This window comes from Ctenopharyngodon idella, chromosome 12 (genome assembly GCF_019924925.1).
Source record: "Ctenopharyngodon idella isolate HZGC_01 chromosome 12, HZGC01, whole genome shotgun sequence".
Taxonomy (NCBI): domain Eukaryota; kingdom Metazoa; phylum Chordata; class Actinopteri; order Cypriniformes; family Xenocyprididae; genus Ctenopharyngodon; species Ctenopharyngodon idella.
In genome coordinates, this window is record NC_067231.1 from 20,429,494 (window position 1) to 20,454,172 (window position 24,679).

Consider the following 24,679-nt stretch of genomic DNA (forward strand, 5'->3'; position numbering starts at 1 on the left):
GCGTAAAGAACAATGCAGCCAACAATGTAAACGGAATAGGTTACATAAACATTGCATTAATGTTAATTTCATTTTAATAAGCAGTGTTAATTTGTAGCATCAGCTATATGACCTCTCACAACTTGCAAAACAGGTGTCATTTTCCACTGGCCGTGCACATGTTAATGTAACTCTCCCAGCCCAGCTGTTGATTGGCTCACCTCTGTTTCACTTGGCCACGCTGCCTCTGACCTAATTGTTTCAGTGAAGGATAAATGAGTGATGACAAGTCTGATTGAAATCGCTGTTTAATCTTTATCTACACCTGGTCACCGAAAGGCCATTAATATGGGTCAAATCTAGGGGACCAACTTCAAGCCATTTTCTTACTTGGAAAATAGATATACAGTTGAAATCATATAAGATAAGACTTCAAACACACAACACAGCCAGCAGCAGTTGGCGGCTACGACTCTGTCTCACACTGTGATTGACTTCTCACGAATGCTGATGCAAGTTATACGGTTATTGTGCTGGCTGAACGTGCATTCATATAATTTTGAGATTTTGTGCCGCAAGAGTCATAACAAGACGTCAGGGGAAAAACAAAACAATAACAACAACAACAAACCTGTCTTTGTTCTGACTTCATCGGAAATCTCAAACAGAAAAGCTTTGAGCAAGAGAGGATCTGAAACAGCACTGACTCACAGTTACAACCAGCTCAACTGCATTATTTGGCCGGCTCAGACTTGACAATCTTAACCCTGGACAAATCACAACTGACACTCCTGCTAAGAGATAAGCATGGAATTATCAAGCCATCTCAAAATCACAACCTCCACGCCTGAATTAACAACCCTTAAACACAGATATGGCGATAGCATTGTTGCGCAAATTACACTCTAAACATGGTCAACTTGAGAGTAGCCAGATTACAAGTTAGAGCAGTTTACCACTGAGTTGAAGATTGGTGTGTTTTTTAACTATCAGATCTGTTGTTCTCTGTAAACCTGTTGAGCACAACAGTGATCGCCCACTTTTTCAGAAGTCTTGGTTCTGGAAGTATTTTTCTCATTCATTTTCTCCATAGGGATTTCAAAAATTCCTCAGTAAAGACTGAACCAAACCAGCCCCAAGATGAATCACAATTACTTAACTTTGATTCAATATTAAATAAATAAATAAAATGCATGAATAAATGAATAGCAATAAATAAGTAAATAAATAAATAAACCGGCCTCCATTTACATTTACGACAAAAGTTTTTTTACATAAATTAAAAATAAATTTCTTTTACAAGGCAATTAAATATTCATCTAACAAACAAATGCAAATGATTGAAACTTAAGTACAATATATAACTATTGATTTAAAGACATTTATAATAAATAAATAAATTTAAATAAATAAATGTGCACAATATAGGTGGAGACTGACTTAAAGGGATAGCCTAGTTCACCCAAAAATGAAAATTCTGTCATCATTTACTCACCCTCAAGCTGTTCCAAACATGTATATTGTTATGTTGAACACAAAGGAAGACATTTTAAAGAATGTGGGAAACTGAACAGTTCTGGGGCACCATTGACTTCCATAGTATTTTTTTTCCTACTATGGAAGTCAATGGTGCCCCAAAGCGGCTTGGTTACAAACTTTCTTCAAACTATCTTTTTTTGTGTTCAACAGAACAAAGAATTTTTTTTTTAGGTTTGGAACAACTTGAGGGTGAGTAAATGATGACATAATTTTCATTTTTGGGTGAACTATCCCTTTAATTACATCATTTGCAAAGCTTTATGGGAGTGAAAAGTTTTTTGGCACGTTTGTTTACATGGTTACAACAACTATTTTAAAGTCCCCCTGTGGTGAAAATCAAGTTTTTAATGTTGTCTATATGTCTAAGTGGTGTTTTTAATATGCTTTAAGACAAACCATGTGCAAATTCATAAATCGATGGTGTTTCTGACATCACAAACTACCTTGTAACCAATCACGTCAATGTGCCGGTGGGCTTTAGCATATCATTAAGTATGGGCGCTCTGAAGCAGGACTGTCTCAAGTAGTGTTGTCACGGTACCAAAATTCCAGTAGTCGGTACCAATACCATAAAAATGTTACGGTTCTCGGTACCAATTTCAGTACCACAGCAAAATCTGTTTTACTATTTTATATAGCCTATTTTAAAAACATATTAAATATGGTAATCATACATATAAATATTTGGAGCATGTGTGTGTTTGTGTGTGTATATATACCTCAATGAAATAAATTTTGAAATATAAAAAAAAAAAATAAATGCTCAAACATCCATTTTGTAACAGACGTGTGTGTTTATGTTAGCTATTCCTTCAAAGAAACGACACACTACAGCCTGTAAAACTATGAAATAAATATCGGTAAATAATAAGAAAGTTAAATATTATTTTTTAAAAAAAATCAATCGTTTTTTATTTCTACACAAAGATGCGTCATATAGCCTACTGCTCTGCTCTTTGAGAAGGATGTGGGACACGAGCAGGAAAGAGACCATTTCGCTTTAATCTTCATATCTCCTGATGTTACAAGCAACTGACACTTGTTGTAAAAGGTCTGAAGAGCGAGTTTTATCTTTACACATTCAGGCTATATTTGATTTAGCGCTGCCAGGGAGAGCAAAAGTAAAAATTACCAGCGTGTGTGAAAAGCGCTATACAAATAAACTTGACGTGCCTTATGAAGTCTAATAACAAGCACAAACTGTGTTAAATAGAAACTGACGTGCAAGCAAAAAGGTTTCTGTCCTACGGTGTTTTTTCTACTTTACCACAGTAAAGAATGCGAATAGCCTATAATAGGCCTAAAAGCGAACGAAAGGAAGAAACGTTTATAACCCAATGCGTGAGTGAAGATTTGGGAAAAGAAACAGAGATTCCATGTTCAGTGGAATAACTAATGGAATCGGGTGACCAGATCGTGATTCGCAAAACAGAATACAAAGCTTAAATTTATGGACTCACCTACCTCTCTCATTCGGCATGAACCAAAATGCTTCCATAGCTGTGATGTCACATTTAATTGCTAACCTATTATTTATTTTGTAAACAAAGCTTTGTGCTTCACTCGTGTCATATTCAAGTAAATACTGGCACAGCCCTATCAGTGGGTACCGAATATACCCGGATTCTCGGTACTACCGGTACTACAGAAATGCTGGTATCGTCACATTTTCAAAATTTCAGTACGGACTTGGTACCGAAGTACCGGTACTTTTGACAACACTAGTCTCAAGAGAAGCCAGGTTATCCTGGTATATTTTTCTGTTGATATGATAAATCAGGTAGATTTAGCAATATAGCGGGTGTATGATGTATATTACAATGTTATGATGAACTATATGCCATTTTCCACTGACGTTCTGAGTTGTTCAAAGCTTTTGTAAGGATGCTGATTTTCAGAAGGCAGCTGTCTGACTCTGAGATGGCGAACGGGAACATTGTGTAACATTAGCAACACATTATTAGCTGTTTGATAATGTAGTCAAACAAAAGGCTAACCATATTAATTACTGTTATGTGTCCAACGTTGTAAAAAGCAATACCATTGTGCAGCGTTTACCTCAGTAAGTTGACCGAGTGGATCTCTGAGCTTGTGCGAGTGAGTGGAGGCGGGGCTAATTAGCATATTCATGGTTCCGCGTATACTAAATGAAGCAAGGGTGTAGAGTTACATTCAATTTTTAAGGCATAAAGTTTTTTGGTTTTTTTTTCACAGGAAAAAAAACATTTAAATGTAATTTTGTTGATCAAAGATAAGTTTTAAGAAATAAAATTGTCAGGGGGATTTTAAAATTAAAGGATCCAGCGTTGCCCAATTCAGGATCTACAGAAACATATAACAGAGCTCATTGTACGTCTGTCTTGAAAGGTTTATTTTATTTTATTTTATTTTTTAAAAAAAAAATGTAATTCTCTAAGGAAAATAATAAATGGGATTTATCCTTCTGGATTCTATTCCAGGAAAATCCCAAGAAAAGTGCTGAGTCCTGGCTCTTTTTCTATGTATTTCAGCTGTATTTCTGCTCTCTCCGTTTACTAATAAGCATGCTGCTTCCCTGTTGACTCTCTTCAGAAGTGAGCGTAATGAGGGCATGAACTCAAGGACCCATTTTGGGAAAAAAGTGCTGATCTCTCATTCTGGGACGCCTTTGGAGCTGCTTCCAGCACGCAGGCTGTCTTTATTAAGATGCACGAGACGTCCCTGTGTCTCCAGCAACATTCTGGAACGCTGACACGCTCTGAGCGCTGGCCCAGGCAGCAGAGCCCGTGGGTGGGACCGGAAACATGCTGGTATCATGCCGGACCTCAAGGGTGAGATCTGGTTCCATGAGCTGCCTTTGAAGAGAGAAATCAAGGAGAGAAAGGAGGAAACCGGAGGGATAAGAAAAGAGCACGGGTTTATTCGGCCATATCTGGGCACCTATTGGATTTAGGTGATTGGTGCTTTGACTCTTTTTTTAATTCCTTATGGAAATTCTATATGTTCCCACCTGTAATCTTTAACACACCCTGCTATTGCATCACATAAATTAAATGGGAACAAGAGTTTGAACTAAGCCTCTTAATTCAGACTCACAGGCTCAAATGTCCACACAAAAGCATTTTCATGTAAAAGGGACACCGAATATGCCAGAATCAACAGTTTTGTGATACTAACTGTGAATTCTGAGGCTCAAAGCGCTGTATTATCCAAAACCACAACCCAAAGCTATATACCGAGACTCAAAACGTGCACGTTCATGTTATCTACACAGTTCTGTGAACTAATCCCATGAGTTCTCATCATGTAAATAGCATTACAGAGCTTGTTTTTACTATGTTATGCTACACACAAACAAAGCATGGAAAATGACAGTGGAAAATATGTCACCCACTCAGTGTATTATCATGGGAGAAATTATGCGATACTCCTCAAATGCCATCTTTCTCCTCCCACTATCCCTTTTTCCGCCCTCTATATCTTATCTCACAAAAACAAAATTCACAAAGAGTCTTTAAGAGGCATGGCCTCATAGAAGTCTAACCACAACAACTGCAGGCCTGATCCTGACAGCATTTACCAGGCTTCAACACAATGCTGTCATTAAACCATCACAGTGTGCACAAGCATCTCACCGGATTTAATCAAGTCACACGTGTCTGCTAATTAAAGGAATAATTCATTCAGTCATTACTTACTCACCCTCATGTTGTTATGTTTATGTTTACCAGAATGTTGCTGTTTTTTCCCATACAATTCAAGTGAATCTGGGGTAGCAGCAGATGACATAACTGCAGTGTGCGCTTGCTAGTTATCGTTATAGTTATATTTATAGCTGTTCTTGCTGTGAACAGGCCTTTAGAATAGTCATGTTGAGCAGTTTTTGGAACTTGACAGCCCCTTGTCACCATTCACTTTCATTATATGGAAAATCACAATGTGAACATCCTGTCAAACTCCTTTTGTGTTCCACAGAAGAAGGAATAATAAATGATAAAATTACAATATAACTTTCATTTTGGGGTGAACTGTCTCTCTTTAAGACAAACAAAAATGCAAAACAGTCATTACAGCACACTTACGATGTGCTTTCAGCTAGTCATAATATAATTTGCAAGGATGCTAAATATTGAAGGAGCAAAGAGTGATATATCTCATACATGGATCCATTATTTCAAACTAAAATAATGTTACAGAAATGGAGAAGTGACATATTCAGTCAAATTCAGTACAGAAGCTGTCATAAAAATACAAGAACTCATGAAGTCATAGAGCTAAGCTAAACCAAAAGCTAGCTAAAAGTCTATTTCACTAACTCAAGTTTGCACATGAAGTGGCATTATGAAGTGAGCCTTTGTCTATTCTTAGGTTTTTATTGTCCAAACACCCCGTTTCACAGTGTCCATGAACTTTGGTCTATTGCTTCTAATACATTTGACAAGTCAAACTAATAGCCACCACATTATAGTCGACCATTAATGCCTGATTACTGTTATTTTTTTAGCATTACACATGTTCAAGCTAGAAACATTTCCAGACAAAAACATCAGTTTGCACAAAAGCTGCTGTTCCTCCCATACAGAAGAGTCTTATCTTAGTTCAGTCATGAAATATTAGGGGTCTGCATTCCTATGCATATAAAAGCTTAAACCACAGGAATCCAAGGAATCCTGGAAGAACAATTGTTGCTACTGGACAGAATCTCAAGTGAGCGTCTCTAATACATGCTTGTTTATTTATTCATTCAGAACTAGAATACTAATACCGAGAAAGAATGCGAACCACACAGAGTGAACGAGCACAGAACAAAATTCAACTTTCACTGGAAACTCAATTTCCTCCTGTTGCATCCCTCTGGAGAGAGATTCTGCAGATTCCCACGATCCGTTATCCCAAATAGTGAGGATTGGACCACAGTGGAATGTTTAAAGTTGTTTACAGTCGGCTGTTTGGTTGTACGAAAACCTCCTCTGACATGACACCATGCAAACAGACTCCGAGCGATAACTTCTAATTCCACTTACCTTTGTGCTTATCCATTCTCCACGCGTGAAGAAGACTTTCCAGCCTGTCAGCTGTCTTAATATGAAGCAGATGAGTCTAGACCGGTTTGTGTCAGGTTTACTTTGAGAGCCCTGATTCCTCAAGCTGATTCTGAAGTGATGTGATGAGATGTTATCCTCTTCTACAGCTCTTTCAGATGCGCCTCGCGCTGTTGTGCGACTGCCACGCCTCCTCTGGCGCACGTCATTGCACAACACCAAGTCAATTTGCATTGCAGTGAACATGCTTTGAAAGAGTTGTGCAATCTTACTTAGACATACTGCATATGAATACTAAACATTAGATTATATTTCAGTAAGTATAGTACTTTCAAAGTAGCCTGTATGCAGTAAGCTATATATTTTAAGCAATACCACACGAGCAATAGTGTTGTTGGACTCAATGGGTCTGTTCCCAAAAAATAGAAAAACCTGCGTTTTTTCATTGTTTTCCATGTGAACGTTCTTAGCTAGTCGAACGTGTTTGTTGCGCTTGCGTAGTAGTTTTAACTTTAAAGAGTCTCTTGACCTTGCATTTTTTTAATTCCACTTCCGCAGTACCATACTAAAGGCAAAAAAAAAAAAACGCATTCTGTGTGAACGGCCCCTAAGTACAGGCTGTGCGAGATGGGTCTCAAAACTGATTTGGAACGCTCAAAACCTCGTACAGCTTGCTGTTGGTGTTAGCATATTGCTAAGCTTAACCATGAGGAAAAAGTGAAGCACCTTATTAGAATCGACGGGATGCCCTAATAAACATACACATACAAACAAACAAATACGTTCCACACGCAAATATTGGTTTAAATAATCACCTTTTTTAAAATTGATTGTTTTTATGGTTTGGTTTTATTATTAAATGAATTATTTTTAGGTACTCGGCGCAATAAGGACAGAGTTTTCAGTCTTTTAGATGTAGGCCTATGATCTAAAATATTGTCATCCTAAAATTTAAAGGCAGTTAAATATTTTTCATGTTTAAAGACCCAATTTGTACCTAGAATAAAAAGGATAAACACGTGTAATATATTAGGCTATTTAGAAAATATTTATTTAATATTATTTGTTTTTTAAAATCTTTTTTTAATCCGTTTTTCTCTAAACTTTTCCACTGACCCCCTAGCACTCCCTTGCAGGACCTTTACATTAGAGGTCATCAGATAGGACTACATGTGATTTCAATTAGGCCTACATGCTTAAAGCATTCTCCGCTTCAGCTACACTAGCTACCCAAGATTAGATTACTTATTGAACTAAATGAATGGTTTACATTGAACAATTAAGATAAAACAAATATATTTAAGGCAGCTGATGTATAAAGAACCTAAGATTACTATTGCAAAATTATACATACAGTAACTTGAAAACCAAAGCTGAGGGCTTGCCTGGTTGGCCTTCTTGGTGTCAAACAGGACTGTAAACACCACAGACATTTGTTTAATATTCACATTAAAAGTCAACATATATGTGTTTTTCAAAGACTCATTCTTAAATTATTAGGCCTACGTTCTGTCCCCTAATTATGCTTATTGCTAATATAATATCAAGACTAAAGAACGAATGAACTCTAATTAGAATGGATTAATTAATATATGCTGGACTTCTTACATTGTTTATATGTGTTGACTTTACATCCATCAAATAAAGGGATAAAGGGAAGATTTCAAATATTCCTAACATTCACAAAATTGTAATCATCTTGGTAAATAAAATGATTCAAGGCACACTTTAATGTAATTACCACATCCTATCTTATCCTAATCTAATCAAAGTGATGTCCAAACTCACCTTAACTTTAGCACACCTGTCTGTGAGGGGTGAACAGGTTTTATTTGCTTCCTGTCCCTCCCATTGGGTGCACATGCAGAGCTAAACAGGTTAAGGAGACAGGTTGTCTGGACAGGTTAGGGGTCCGTCACATCTGTCGTAGTGAACAAGTGAACCTGACAGGAATATTTACAGCCCAAACAAACTCGTTTGCAGTAGATAATGACAATTATACTGGCCAGTCCATCAGGAACATCATCATATCTTTGTGTCAATTGGTCAGCGAGTGTGAGAACCCTTTCCTGTCGGTGAAGGGGAGTCACATGCTCTGAGAAGCTGACCCCTCCACCAAACCCCAAGGGGTTGCAAGAACTTTCCATCTCTACACTTCCCTGTCAAGGCCTTTTTGTGAACTAGGGGATTAGATGCATATAAATCATAATTTGTAATATGCTGTGTTTGTTTTCTTAGCATGTAAGTAAGTCAGTGGTAGAACTAAGTTCCCTTTTAACATAATACAGTGATGTATAGGTTAATTTCCCATATGTAACATGTATAGAAATTATACAGTTAAATGTATGTATTGTTTAGTAGAATTCACACATAATTGTTCATTTACATATACCTGATGTGGCTGCCTGATCGAAATGTTTTCCGCTTTAATTTTTCCGTTGTCCTCCTGGGTCAACATAACTCCCTCTTCTGTCTCTTCCTTTTCCCTTTTGCATTGTAACCTCATGGGAGACAGAACAAGGGCAATTCACATCTAAGAGGATGATTGTTTGTTCTTTGTATCAGGAATAGAAGATTCAGATAAACTGCTGCCCCGAGTCTTATTGTCCAACAACTCAAAAGCAGAGATTAAAGTGTTTCATAACTGGTGTCATATTTCAAATAAATGTTCTTTTGATCTTTCTACCTTGCTAGTGCTGGGTTGGACCCCCTTCAGAACTGCCTACATTCTTCATGGCATAGATTCAACATTGTGCTGGAAACATTCCTCAGAAATTTTGGTCCATATTGACATGATAGCATCACTCAGTTGCTGCAGATTTGTCAGCTGCACATCCATGTTGCGAATATCCCATTCCACACTACATCCAAAAGGTGCTCTATTGGATTGAGATCTGGTGACTGGAGGCCATTTGAGTATAGTGAACTTAAAACAATGTTCAAGAAACCAGTTTAAAATGATTTGAGCTTTGTGACATGAAGCGTTATCCTGCTGGAAGTAGCCATCAGAAGATGGGTACACTGTGGTCATAAAGGGATAGACATGGTCAGCAACAATACTCAGGTAGGCTTTGGCATTTAAACGAAGCTTAAGCTCAATTGGTAATAAGGGGTCAAAAGTGTTTTTAGAAAATATCCCCCACACCATTACAACACCAACCTGAACCGTTGATACAAGGCTGGACTGATCCATGCTTTCCTGTTGTTTATGCCTGACCCTATCTAAATGTCGCAGAAGAAATCAGTTCAGACAACGTTTTTTCCAGTCTTCTATTGTCCAATTTTGGTGAGGCCGTGCAAACTGTAGCCTCAGTTTCCTGTTCTTTGCTGACAGAAGTGGCATCTGGCGTGGTCTTCTGCTGCTGTATCCCATCTGCTTCAAGGTTCGACGTGTTGTGCGTTCAGAGATGATCTTCTGTTGTAACGAGTGGTTATTTGAGTTACTGTTGCCTTTTTATCAGCTCGAACCAGTCTAGCCATTCTCCTCTGATCTCTGCCATCAACAAGGCATTTTTGCCGAAAGAACTGCCGCTCACTGGATATTTTCTCTTTTTCAGACCATTCTCTATAAACCCAACAGATGTTTGTGTGTGAAAATCCCAGTAGATCAGCAGTTTCTGAAATACTCAGACCAGCCCGTCTGGCACCAACAACAATGCCACATTCAAAGTCACTTAAATAACCTTTCTTTTATTTGTCATATTTTTCATCTTATATTTTTTTTCCTAAATACCTTTCCTTGTGATTCCATCTGGTGAAGCTGGTGGAAAACAGAAATTAAGCACATCAAAGGCAGCAGTCACTGTTTTGAAACTATAATGCAGCTTTAATTTTTTATGAAATGGATTTGAATCTGTAATTGATGGAAAACACCTCCATGTTGTGCATTAAGGGACCATTTTCAATGTCAAAGCCCGATGCGAGAATGTTTTTGAGCGACAGTGGTTACTCATCTCTGAGCGACAGGATAATCCCCTCTAACTGAGCCAATATGAGGAACCCTATACAAACTGCCTTAGTTAATCTACCGGGTTTCCAGTCAGTATTCAGGCTCAGCTGATCCTGTGGCTTTAGAGGTGGATGTGTGAATCACACACTGTCTGCGAGACGTGTGTGGGACGGAGGCCTGACTGAGGGTGGTCTGCTTCCCAAAGGTTTGTTTGTAAGGGAAAAAAATAAGGGGCTTCATATTGTTCATGCTCATGGAGCATAAAGGAACAATGTGAATATGCTTTTGTACAGATTCCAAGCTTTAGATTCAAGTTCAAAGCTGCCTAGAACAGGTAACAGATTTATGAAGAATCTGGAATGCCACTCAGATGCCTGAAAAGAGTTGAATTGTTTGGATGCTGTGTATCAGCTGGATGGTGTGGGTTCAGACATTGGCAGATCATCCTGGCTGCTACTGGTTGAAGCACAAAGAACATTCCACAGCTGTGAGTCAGAGAGCAGGGGTCACTGATTCAGCCCCATCCGAGCACTGGGGCCTTTTGATTCAAGGACCTTTCCCATGTTACACACATAGACAGATACACTCACAAAACACCATTACAATCTTTGAACACAAAGAAGTGCTTCGGATGTGCCAAGAACATCAGTCAGACTAACGGGGCGATGAGATGCCATCCGTCACTGAACACAATAACTGACCGCCAGGCAGATAAAAGGATAGAAGATTGAATACCTGGTCTGAACACTTCATATTCATGTTCTTCTGAAGTTCTGACCTACTGTGCTGTCTTGCTGACTGTTGACAATAACCCACCTTGGCAAGTCGGTGTAGCTTTTCACACAGTCAGGGAAAGCAAGGCACCTGATCAAACTCGGTTCTGCGCTCCCATGGATCCTCAAGAGGAGAGCGTTATGTCATGAAATAATATTATTCTGCCACTCCTACGTTGAGCGATCGGGTTCGGTCTAGCTCATACAAGGGAAAACAGGTTTCTGGTGTGAGAACGATTTGTCGAAAACATTCAGGGTGGCACGTATTGTGGCAAAGCTGTTATAATTACCTCCACATTTTTGTCAGATTCAGCTCAGGACATCCTGACAGGGGCTTGTGGGGTCTGAAATCCATACTCAGTGGATACAGCAGTGATGGTATGGATAAACCATGGATAAACCAAACATAAACCATGGCATGAGTGCCCGGAACCAAATATTAGCAGAGAAAAACATCTGAAATCATGAAAATAATGAATAGGCGTCCTAAAAAGCAAATCAAACCAAGCATGATAATGAGCTCCACAGGATGGGAACTTTATGTATGTGTGTGTATCTTTTTGGTACTGGTGGATCCGTCACAGTCTGTCGAACATGGAAAAAAGCGTTTTTTTCTGTTCCTAATTTGCAGGAGGGTGACAGTGGAATGGGTGACCAGAAACACCAATAAACACATTTTCTTGCTCAAATACCTCCATTCATACATACCTTTTGCTACTGGTGGGTCTGTGTCAGTCTGTCGAACACGGAAAAAAGTAGGGCTGGGTATTGACGCAAATTTCACGATTCAATTCAATTGACCCTTTGAAAAGACTACTGTTACTACGTTCAACAAGCCATGGACTCTTACACCACACATCATGTTCTCACGCAGTGAATAATACATTGAGGAGCAAAGAAGACACTGACAACGTGCCGACCGACAAGACAGAGCAGGCCAGCGTTTCTCAAAAGCATCATAAGCCTAAGTAGATCGTAGAACCATTGGCATTGATGGTCTCTATGATCAACTTAGCTCATGATGCTTTTGAGAAACACAGAACAGGCTACTTTTGATATGAAGCAAAGTCTCAGATTTCAAATTTTGTCATTTTTTTAAGAAATTCAAACAATAAATACAGTTTCGTGACAAATAGTTGTAGCGCCAGTTCAAGCGGCACGTAAACCAATAGGAATGAACATCAGAAGGTATGTGTGGAAAGACATCAATACACACCATTTTTTAAGTTCAAGTCCACCAACGTTCATCTACTAATTCTCCTGTCTGGTTTGTTTGTTGGACAAAATGGCGGATTCTGAGTTATGATTGGTCAGATCGCCTGTCAGTCAAACTCCTGGCGAAGGGTGAATTGCCATCACTATTGAATTCAATTCAATATCGATTAATTTGGATATATCACCTACAGGTACACATCATCCGGGTGCTTTTCGCCTTCTGTTTTATGAATACTATGAATTCAGACATACTACTCAGCTCACATACTGTTTTTCGCCGACTAGGCATATTCGGACACAGTGCCATTCTCTTGCTCAAATACTTCTATTCTACAATTCAGAGTGGGATCACTGTTAGTCTCGCATAGCCAGACGGCAGCTTTCATTGGCCAATGACTGACATGTAATGCAACCAATCACAGTTCGTTTGGTTCCGAGTCATGTTTAGGGGCGTGAAAATGTAAAGTCGATATCCCTACAATAACAGACCAGTGTGCATCTAATAAATTATTAATTCAAGAATGTTATGCAAGTTTACTGCAACAATGGAGCCGTAAACTTCACATACTTTTGAAAATCCAGCGTTTAGTTGATCCTGGTAAGCACTCATTGCCACAATGGCGTTCTTCTTCTATGAGGGGGTTTGGCGTCACGACATTTGTTTCCAGGCGGACCATTGAAGAACGCAACATACGTGCCTCTCGGACATCCTGTAGAATTCAACCAACCAGATGACGACTTCGAAACTCCTGAAGTGTTTCCAGATAAGTGTGATATATGCAGCAGACGTTCAGCCATTGGTCCGTGGGCGTGACGTCTGAGGCTGAGACTCGATCACTGTAAAGTAACACAGTGCCATGACTTGTTTTGAATTCGACTCTCTGTAGAGCCTGGGAGGAGAGCGTTTTGGGAAAGAGGTCATACCACCGAGTACATTTATCAGCCAGAGAACATGAAGGAAAGCACCCAGGGATTTCCAAGTGACTCAACAGGCAGACCTCCCACTTGTAATAGCCCCCTTATGGCACAGGGGCTTGTATTTCATGTAAGGCGCACCACACAGTAATAATTACATAGGACAAAATGATCTGAAGCAGAGTTTTATTACTCAGCAGAGCTTACACCATTTTCATCAAATCTTTCCCTCAAAAAAGACAGAAAAAGGGTGAGGTACACAGTAGGGGGTATCAAAACCAACTCTTCATTCTGTTTTAAAGTGACATACAGGTCTGTTTCTAGTAATCACACATGTTATAGTCTTATGTTTTGTGGTAGATAGGCCTACTATAAAAGCACAATGCTGTAATATGTCCTAGGTCTCTGTCATTAATCCTGCTAGTAACACAGGAAACTGCTGGGAATAATAGCCGACGGCGGCCCATTATACATCTGTAAGCCGAGACAGTGTCTATGGGAACAGCATTATTCGTCAGCAGTAACGACAGAGATACGGCCCTGATATCGAGTATACACCTGGCACAAATACTATGGCTACAGCTCCGACAATCCCAAGTCAACACAGTGGCAGTATTGAAACACCTCCGAGGCAGTCATTTCAAAGGCTTTTCCTGCTTTATTTAAAATAAAATGCTGTTAAATATTGCAGAAAAATCGGAAGTCAAAATAAATGGATTGTCTGATTCAGAAGAGGCCGTTTCAGAGCGGGCCGATGTGTTATCTTCCCACGCCTGACCTCTAGTGGTGAAATTTAATCATTCAATCATTTAAAAAAAAAAGGAATTGAAGTTTAATTTGATAAGTAATAATAATAATATTAATAATAAACACCACCGCCTCTTCTTACTATCAGACAAAAATATTTTTCATAAAGACCTTGTCTATCTCGGGTGCTGTTTTGGGCTTTGGCTAAGGTGAGAACATGCTTGCTACTTTACATGTAGGATGTTTTTCTTTTTAAGGGTTGTGACGAGGCGGCAGAGTGCTGGTGGGAGAGGACGCGGATTTCAGTTTCTAATGCTTTCCAGAACCTCGGCTCCACAGGTGGAGAATCTTCAGTAGCTCTCACTTCCCGCTTTTAACGCACTTCAAAGGTCTCGTTAGGTCCGCAGCAGCAGGGGGGCTCCAGGGATCCCAACAACTCCACCACCTTAACGGCCTGTTTAGATGGCGAGCCCTGCTGACAGCCCCGGTTCCCCATCTAAAAAATTATAGTCCTGTTTTACAAGAGGGCCAGGAGGGGGGAGGATAAATCTCTCTGGTCCTGGAAGTAGGTTTAATGAGCGCAGGCACACAATCAGCTCCCCTCGCTCCTGCGTTCGCATCTAGGGGTCACGCGCACCGCATTTTGTTCATATTCAAACACTCACTCATTTAAAGATAAAGATATCTATTTGGGAAAATAAAAAGTGGTCTTTTTGAAGCAAAATAAAACTATTTTGTGCTTGTTATTGGATGCAAACAATAATAATAATAATAATAAAGAAAAGTAAATCAGAGGACTATAGCTCTAATACATCATATGAAGAGTGACTGATAAATTAAAACATGCACAATCTGTTAGCTAGAAGAGCTTCGCTTTCTTCTTCATGTCGTTGCGCTTCCAAAGAGGAAGTCTGTCAAACTCGTGGATCTCCATCCCAAAAATGTCAAAGAATGTCTCGGGAGCCAAGTGGCGCTGGATATAAATGAGGAGAGAAAAATATAAAGTCATCAGGCATGTGGTCAGCTAAGGACAACAAAGAAGGAAAACCATTTTCCCCTTCCCCATTCAATATGTCTATACAATGATGATGATGATAAATAGACTACTCATTTAAATTTAATCATATAAAAATAATAGTCTAACGGATTATTTTGAATAATAATGAATATTAATAATTTGTATTATTATTTAAATATTTTATTACTGTTATTTTATTCTACAGAACAAATGAAGGCATTTATATAGCCTATATGAAATCGCAGGTTGTTTACCTCCAGTCTCGTCCTGTCCACATCCTTCGGGAGCTTAGTACGCCCTCTGTTGGTGACAGTGAGCATTTCATATGGGTACACCTTTACAAAAGGAGGGATTGTGTTGTTATGGAGAATGCTATGCGAGGCATTTGCCAAACACAATGAATCGCTGAAAGCAAATGGTTGAGGGAATAATGCACGGTCATTACATTCTAATAGGGTACACAAACACCAACTCTTGCCAAAATACAACACTGCAGCACACGTTGCAAGTGAGAGAGTGGGGCAGAGCATGCAATGGAGTATGCGCGAGCCTTGTGTGTGAGAGAGTGTGAGCATGTATTTCCAACGCAGAAAGTTTGGGTTTCTCAATATGCTGGATAATATATAGTAATATAGTGGTTTAGTGCAAAATAGATACAGTTGGCAACACAAATTAAGCTGGGGGTGTGGTGTAGTGTGTCCTGGTTATACCATTCTAGAAACGCTTTTTTTTTTTTTTTTTTTTTTTTTTTGAGGTTTCTGTGTTTTTGGCATTAATATGGCAGCAGACATCACACTGCATATTTAAAGGTACTGTGCTACTCCGCAGTGTACGACCCAAAAAGACAAAATACTGTTTGGAAAATGGATTCATGATGTACTTTCTCATTATATAATTTTTGTAAATTTTGAACACAAAAACGTTACAGACTGCAGCTTTAAAATAAGTAAATAGTAGGCCTAAATACAATAAGTAAATGTCAGAATACTCAGCTAAAACCAGTCTAAGCTTGTTTGATGGTCTTAGCTGATCTCCCAGCTTTGTGGGCTGGTTTTATAGGTAAAAACCAGCTTGGCCACACTGGGAGACCAGCTTAAAACAGTTGTGACCTGCAAACCAGCTTAGGCTTCTTTCTTTCCAGCTTTTACTAGGCGTTATGCATGCTGGTGCTCAAAAACATATGCATATTTGTATATTTTATGCATATTTGGTACTCAAGAAACATTTCTTCTTATTATTAATGTTGAAAACGGTTGCACTGCTTAATTTTCGTATGGAAACTGAGATTTTTTTTTTCAGGATTCTCTGATAAATAGAAAGTTCAACAACATTTATTTTAAATAATTTTTTTGTCATTTTTGATCAATTTAATGCATCCTGAATAAAAGTATTAATTTACTTGTTTTTCTGTAGTGTAATCATATTTTAACTGTTAGATAAGATAAAATGACTAATTAATTACAGATATTTATTTAATTTGGTGTAGATTCATACAGTCAGTGTCATATATTAGTGTGGGGGAAAAATCCCAGCAAAACGTACTTATTTTATTTATAATACAATATGCAAATTAATCTCTGCTGCAGACATCATATGAAATTCCACAGTCCAGCAAATGTCCAGGACTTTTTTCTTTATGTAAAGTGCAATTAAACAAACATTGAAGTGTTTTTCCTGATTAGTAAATACAGTAACAAATGTATTGCTCATGGTTAGTTCATATTAGTTAATACATTAACTAATGTTTAACTAATGAACCTTATTGTAAAGTGTTACAAATAAAAAAAAAAGCTAAATCTGTTGATTTATTTTCCCCACTGAAATGAATGGGTAACTACGGTCACAGCTTTGCCAACTGTATGTACGGGAAGGAATTATAAAGCTGTTAATGCAACACTCCTACGGACAGTTAACAGTCTGCAATCACACCAGTTATTGTTTCCTATATTGCTGCTGGGAAAGCATATTAAGTTCTAATCTATTTAATCTTGCCAGTAACTATTAGTTCGGTCCTAAGAGAATCAGGCTTCTGGGTAACTACAGCAACCACTTTAACAAAATATTACCATATGCAACTGTGAAGCCTTACTAACGAGAAACAGGAGTTCAAAATGGCTGAATGATTTTGAAACTCTAGTATGTATTGCTAAAACAGAGTATGTGATGACATCATTTCATAGCATATGGACGTAATGCTAGTCTCGTTCCACACGCTGACCATCATCTGTGAAGATGAGCCAAAATAACAGTCCTCCTGACTGATAAATATTATTTGGTTTTGGGAGAGGGGGGTGATTATTTATTCAACAGAGAAGCATTTAGAGATGGAAGAGAGAAGAGAAACATAGTTATTTGAAAATATTTGGGATACTTGCTTTATATTCCAACATATTAGGCATAGACATTCCCCTGTCCATTCTTGTAATGGAATCTTGGGCATCTTGGGTGGGCTATAGAACAAAACACATACACGTGATGCCAATGATAAGAAAAGAAAGCAGAAACTGTTTTCAAAAATTCAGAACCTTGGGAAATAGTCTAGATCTGATTCCTAACAGCTATTGCTCTGTATCAAGTTCTCTTGTGGGAGGTGGAAACTCAACTATCCATGTGACGTGTTCTTAAGGGTGGGTGGGGTGGTTGGACTTTTAACGTATCAAACCCTTGACTGTGCTCTTGTCTTTTCCCATGGCCATGGCTCAAACTCAGACACAAGCATAGCAATGAGGGCATGAGTGCCATTCCGGTTACATGTAGCATGATTTGACTTCCATATGTGTATGACTGCTGATGCACATGCTCAGTAAACACTGCATGTCAGTCACATACCTTGAAATCTGTATGAATCAGAAAGAGACAAAATTCCCAAATATTACTATATTATTAGAATAGCTTTTTTCAGTTGTTAGATGTATTTTCAGTATTAGAAACATTGCGTTTTACCTCTTTGTCCTCCACACACGTCCCCATAACTGTTATACTGAGAGAGTTCTGTAGACTGGGGCTGGAAGCACAGACAAAAGAAACTTATTAAAGATGCACTTTAGTTTAAATTAAGTTACACTGGCCGATTTGGCCTAATTTATTTTATACACTCAAGTTTTCCAAAACAGGGAATTGCAGAAATAAGTCACTGATATTTCACACACTTTATGTGTACAATTTTTTTAAATTAAGGAAGCATTATCTTAAAAATGACACCGTATATACAGTATTAAGATTTTTTTTGTTTGTTTTTGAAAGAAGACTCTTACTGTATGCTCACCAAGGTCAAAAATACAGTAAAAACAATAATGTTATGAAATATTTGTACAATTTAAGATAACTATTTTCTATTTAAATATATTCTAAAATGTAATTCCTGTGATGGTAAAGCTTTCAGCTTTTCAGTATTCTCCAGTGTCACATGATCCTTCAGAAATCATTCTAATATGCTGATTTGGTGCTCAATTATTAATAATGCATTTTATTATTATCAGTGTTGAAAACCATGAAACAGCGTTGTTTTGTGAAAACCATGAAACATTTTTCTTTGATGAATAGAAAGTTCAATGAACAGCATTTACTCGAAATATAAATCTTTTGTAAAATTATAAATGTCTTTGCTGTCACTTTTTATCAATTTAATGCATCCTTGCTGAATAAAAGTATTAATTAATTAATTTTTTCTTTAAATCTTACTTACCCCAAACTTTTAAATTGTAGTGTATCATGGTTTCTACAAAAATATTAAGCAGAATAAATTGTTTTCAACATTGATAATAATGAATATAATATAATGATAATAATAGAAATGTTTCTTGAGCACCAAATCAGCATATTAGAATGATTTCTGAAGGATCATGTGACACTGAAGACATTAATGACTGCTGAAAATTCTGCTTTGCATCACAGGTATAAAATACATTAAAAAAGTTATTTTAAAATGTAATAATATTCCATAATATTGCTGTTTTTTTTTTTTTTTTCTCAAATCAATGCAGCCTGTGTGGTGAGTTTATTTATTTATTTTTTTGGGTGAATTGGGTAGTTTTGCATCGGTTTATTAAATAAAGGTAAATAACAGATGAATGGCTGAGACTTACCCGATGGAGGCCATTTCGTCCATATCCAGGCAGAGATGATGTTTTAACTGTTTGGGAGTCTACAGAGGACAAAATACTTTTGTATACTAATGCCAGAGTAAAGCTTTATTTGTTGTGCTTGCTTTTAAAGTTATGTGGCATTATACCTGTGGTACAGTTAGCGTATTGGGAGTCAAAGCGCTGGGCGGCCACACTTCGTACATATCTCTCTCTGTTCATCTCCTTTTCCATCTCCTCCTTCAGAATGAGCTTCCCAAGTCCAGACTGGATCTGCAGTTAAATACAGTCAAGACTTAATATAAGTAATTTTGAATCTCAAGTAAATGTATCTTGATTTAAGAGTGTTTAGTTATTTGTACTGGAAAACAAGTCAAAAAATACTGAGTAAGAAAATAATTTTTTGGCAGTGTAAACACCCCAAAATCTCTTAAACAGATGCACAATTATCAGAAAAAGCACTGTGTGTTGTTTAAATGAAGTCATTGTTATTCTTTTCAGTGCAAACATGCCATTTAGGCATGTCTGATGCGTAATAATTTCCGTGATTTTGGGTGATAAAACGATTCAGACAGCGTGTGTAAATAATGCTATGCAATGGAGCATAATTTGCCACATACTGTTTATGCATATAAGTGGTTGCTTGCTTTGACTAAAAAAATGACACAAGCAATGTGTAAGCATTAATATGCTCTTGACCTTGCTGAGATGTTCTTCCTGAAGTTGTCTGCGCTTTAGTTGCTCTTCCTCTTCTTCGTCCCGTGACCGACTCCTCCCATCTGAGCCTGTACGTCCAGGACCAGGAAAGGATTTTCAAATAAAACCAAAAAGAAACAAAGAAAAAATCTTGAGATGAATGCAATATTGTCATGTCATTGTACCCATGGTGACCTTCAAACGGATCCTCTGAGTTCAGTTATACACATGGAAACCAAGCAATGGAACAAAAATGACAACATGACTTAGGTAAATAATAATATAAAAACATCATGAATAAAAATAACAATAAAAACATGATCAGATTGAGTGGTGTATTGATTTTTTTGATTGGAAATGTCTTGGATTTATTAGTGTTGGCAAATCTTTGTGTCTGTATGTAAAGCCATCTATTGTGTTCTTCAGATTTACTGCCATCACAACTGGGTCTAGGGGTAGCTAGATGGAAATAACCAGCAGCATTTCTCAATACACACTGTTTTGAGAGCATCATTTAATTCACAAAAGGCTTCCCTTATGGTTACTGCAGGGTTTTATATGTGCCATTAGGCCTGGAGGAGCCAGCAGCGGGAGCGTACCTAAAGCAGCGAGGGATGGCGGACACGGCCAGTAGTCGGTCTCGATCTTTGCGGTTTCGTCTGGCCGAGGGGCGTGGGCAGCAGGGAACTTGGATGATTTGATGATGTCATCAGCGGACTTGCTTTGGGCTGCCAGGGCAGCTGAATCTGAATCGGTATTTTGGGGGAACTGCACTATCAGTGACGGCCTCTCATAGGCTTTCAATAAGTGCAGTGCTGGACAATCAGTTCAAAGCATGACATTTCAGGATTTTTATATGTAAACATGTAAATTAAATATTATGAAAAAAAAAAAGTAAAATATTGTATATATATATTTTTTTATTTCTTGCTTCTTTTTTTTTTAGTAAAACAATAGGGTGTATTCAGAGATAGTATCAAATGCTTTGAATGTCAATGGCCAGTACTGCATATAATAAAGGACTGTATAAAGTGGATAGAGCACACATGCTACTGTTTGCAAATGTATAGATTTTTATTATATTAAGCAAGCAGAAAATGTATGAACTGTAGTTTGAAACCAGTAAATGGCAGAACTGTTCAAAAGGTGCCAATCGGTTTATTGAAACTATGTGTAGATTTACAGAGTATGCAAGATAGAGACCAAAGCAGAGTCATCTGAGGTGTCAGTGAATTTGTTATGGGATCTGGCAGGCTATAACTCCATGCAGTGAAAAGGCAGAATCAAAGTTTTACGGCGGCTGTTAAAGAAGAAAGTATCTTAGTATCTTGTTGTGGGTGAGTCGCTTGTGAGGAAGCAATAAATAAAGAAAAAGAAAGTCTCCAAGATGAGAAAAGTTTATGATGTCAAATGGTACTTACATGTGAACACAGGATGTGATTATAACATCATAACCACAAATTAATGGATGGATGGAATCAACACACATAAACAAACATATATAAATATTAAAAATAATAGTCAGAAATCATGCTTGCGCACACACCATAATGACTGTCACCAAAATGTTTTATGAGATAGATAGATAGATAGATAGATAAAGACAGAGATAGATAGATAGATAGATAGATAAAGACAGAGAGGATAGATAGATAGATAGATAAAGACAGAGAGGATAGATAGATAGATAGATAGATAGACAGACAGACAGACAGATAGATAGATAGATAGATAGATAGATAGATAGATAAAGACAGAGGATAGATAGATAGATAGATAGATAGATAGATAAAGACAGAGAGGATAGATAGATAGATAGATAGATAGATAGATAGATAAAGACAGAGAGGAAAGATAGGTAGATAGATAGATAGATGATAGATAGATAGATAGATAGATAGATAGATAGATAAAGACAGAGAGGATAGATAGATAGATAGATAGATAGATAGATAGACAGACAGATATATAGATAGATAGATAGATAGATAGATAGATAAAGACAGAGAGGATAGATAGATAGATAAAGACAGAGAGGATAGATAGATAGATAGATAGATAGATAGATAGATAGATAGATAGATAAAACAACCATACCATGCTGTTTGTAGATTGGTGGTTTTCTATACATGTTAATGCCTTGGTCTGTAAATTAGAAAATAAAGATCTAGTTTTAATAACATTTTTATTGCAGTCTTAGTCACAAATAAAATGCTCCAATCAACCAGTTATGACAATGATTTGGGGAAAAGCGATGCATATAAAGTATGACCAAAATTTCTGAATTATATATGGCAGTACATGTACTCAGCATAAGAGGTCATCAAAATCTACCATTAAAAAACAATAAATAAGAAAAAGCATAAATGCAGAATGGAGGGAGAGAGACAGAGCAGAAAAACTCTAGAGAAGAAAAACAGGGAGATGATGCTCCAGCTCCTACCTGGGATGTGGAAATGTTTAGGGGTCAGAGAGAGGGTCGGGGTGGCCGGCCGAGAGGAAAGGGGAGAACTCCGGCCACTGGATGGCTCAGTGCCTCCAAACAAGAAGAGCAGAATAAGCGGGAGAAAGAAAAGAACAAAAAAGAAGAAAAGAAGAAAAGAAAGAGAATAATGCCGGAATAAATCTTCACTGACGGAAAGATGGACGAACAGAAAAGGGCTTCAACAGAGAGGTGACAGAGAGACTGACTGGATCAATGTGGGTCGGCCCCACGAAAGAGAACAGGTTTTGAAGGACAGACAGATTGAAAAGAGAGGAATGGCTCAGGAAAGCAGCATGCAAATACTTCACAGTCATGAACATGGTATCATTCACCACCACAGTCATAAGGTACACATAAAATTCACACTGTTAGGAAGCCGTTGTGTCTGATGCCGATATGACTGAATATCCTTTAAAGGGCTAGTTTTTGCCTATGAGGAAACAAGCATGCGACATATACACGTTCCAAAAAAATAGCAGGCTGCCTACATAGACAGCGTGTGCTCTCCTGCTGGTACAACAAGGTATGCATCTATGTTGCCTTATACACCCTTCACAGAGAAGGCAATCACACAATGCACTCCAAATAACTCCATAAATCCGAAACGGTGGAAAAAGCAAGAGAAATGTTGACTGAATAAACTTTATTTTATTCAATACTAAAGTGATTTAATAAAAAAAAAGTATTCCCACTTTTTATTAGGTTTCCTTAACTAATATGTACTTACATCAAAAAAATAAGTACAATGTACTTATTGTGTTCTTACTGTATTGCATAAACACTTTTGCTGCTATTGAGGTGGGTTATGACTAAGATTAGGGACAGGTTTGGTGGTATGGGTAGGTTTAAGGGTGGGTTAAGGGGTGAGGGATTGGTCAACAGTGTAATTATAAATGTAATTACAGAAATAATAACATGCAGGTATTTTTTAAAATATAAGTGCAATGTAAAAACATGTATGTACACAATAAGTGCATTGTAAAAACTGATTAATTTAAATGTTAGTATATAGTAGTTAAGGACACCTAATATAAAGTGGGAACAAAATAGTAATTAAAATTGGACTATGTTATGCAATACAGTGTGCTTTGTATATTTATGCTTATAAGAGTAAATAATAATAATAATAATTGTAACACTTTACAATAATGTTAGTTAATGCAAATAAAATTCTTTATGTTAGTTCACAGTGACAACTTTTAATTTTAAAAATGTATTAGTGAATGCTGAAATATAATGATAATATACTTATTTTTATTATTATTCATTTTTATGCAATTATCTAATTTCTTATTTTGAGTTGAACATTTCTTGACAGTTTTGTGATATTCACTCATCTAACCACTTGCCTAATATATAATTAGCCTGTCAGTTATATATTTTCATGACAATCAAGCATATCCTCAATAATAATAATAATAATAATAATAAAACCTGAATTATGCAGAATTACAGGTTATGCTGAGTGTTTTAAAACACAAGTATCATTTCAGTTAGGATGCAACCTTAGAAGACAGCTGCCTATGTAGGCAGTAAACAGCAAGGCAGCTCACTAGATTTTGGAACAGAGTTATTAGTATAAGAATATTAGTAATGTCCAGTGTTGGGGAAAAATACTTTTAAAAATAATGCATTACAATATTGCGATACTCCCTAAAAAAGTAACTAATTGTGTTACTTAGTTACTTTTTATGGAAAGTAATGAGTTATGTTACGTTTGCGTTACTTTTCTCATCTGGGCTGTTTGTTTGTTTGTTTTTATAACAAAAAAGTTCTATTTTTGTCAAATGTAAAGGCCCTTTCACACCAAAAGTGAAATGAATAAGTCTTATGGTGCGTTCACACCAGACGCAAATGAAGCATTAAGCGCGAGTGATTTACATGTTAAGTCAATGCAAAGACGCGAATAGACATCCTGCTGCGCGATTCGCTAATGAGGCGGCGCGAATGACGTGATTCGTGCGAAACGCGCGAGTTGAAAAATCTGAACTTTGGCGAAAATTCGCGCCGCATTAACCAATCAGGAGCTTGCTCTAGTAGTGACGTGATTACAACGTAGCGAGAGGAGGCAGAAATCCGAAATAACAATGGAGGACAAAATCATTGTCGCTGTATGTGGATACCCCGAGCTGTACGATACATCTTCGTACTTTTATAGAAACAGGAATAAAAGGGATCTTGCTTGGAAGAAAGTGAATGAGGAGGTCGGACAATATGGTAATATAATCTGGTGTGAACGCCCCATTAGGCTGAAGGAAAT

At 37.5% G+C, this 24,679-nt stretch overlaps 2 protein-coding genes and 2 long non-coding RNA genes across 31 annotated transcripts in view; 1 reads left to right on the top strand and 3 right to left on the bottom strand.

Annotated features, from left to right (window-relative positions):
- Positions 1-6,718, bottom strand: part of afap1l2 (actin filament associated protein 1-like 2) — a 43,908-nt gene extending 37,190 nt beyond the window's left edge. Inside the window, 1 exon segment of the mRNA XM_051913833.1 lies at positions 6,522-6,718. Coding sequence (XP_051769793.1) covers positions 6,522-6,537 — 16 coding nt within the window. The 5' untranslated portion in view covers positions 6,538-6,718.
- A 6,845-nt stretch (positions 6,719-13,563) lies between these two features.
- Positions 13,564-15,497, bottom strand: LOC127523175 (uncharacterized). The gene is made up of 2 exons (XR_007932823.1): positions 15,411-15,497; positions 13,564-15,111 (listed from the first exon to the last, which is right to left on the bottom strand). It is a non-coding gene; the product is annotated as an uncharacterized LOC127523175 (long non-coding RNA).
- A 2,124-nt stretch (positions 15,498-17,621) lies between these two features.
- The window catches only part of ablim1b (actin binding LIM protein 1b), an 89,691-nt gene continuing 82,633 nt past the window's right edge, over positions 17,622-24,679 (bottom strand). For 7 of the 28 annotated variants that reach the window (XM_051913561.1, XM_051913567.1, XM_051913569.1 and 4 more), the window contains 8 exons: positions 22,378-22,470; positions 22,032-22,079; positions 20,534-20,680; positions 19,938-20,023; positions 19,388-19,511; positions 19,242-19,300; positions 18,100-18,160; positions 17,627-17,993 (listed from right to left, as the gene is read on the bottom strand). In XM_051913561.1, the coding sequence (XP_051769521.1) occupies positions 17,974-17,993; positions 18,100-18,160; positions 19,242-19,300; positions 19,388-19,511; positions 19,938-20,023; positions 20,534-20,680; positions 22,032-22,079; positions 22,378-22,470 (638 nt within the window). In that variant the 3' untranslated portion in view covers positions 17,627-17,973. The other 21 variants (XM_051913559.1, XM_051913566.1, XM_051913562.1 and 18 more) reach the window with 17 other exon arrangements.
- On the top strand, positions 21,357-22,013 carry LOC127523176 (uncharacterized). The gene is made up of 2 exons (XR_007932824.1): positions 21,357-21,792; positions 21,824-22,013. It is a non-coding gene; the product is annotated as an uncharacterized LOC127523176 (long non-coding RNA).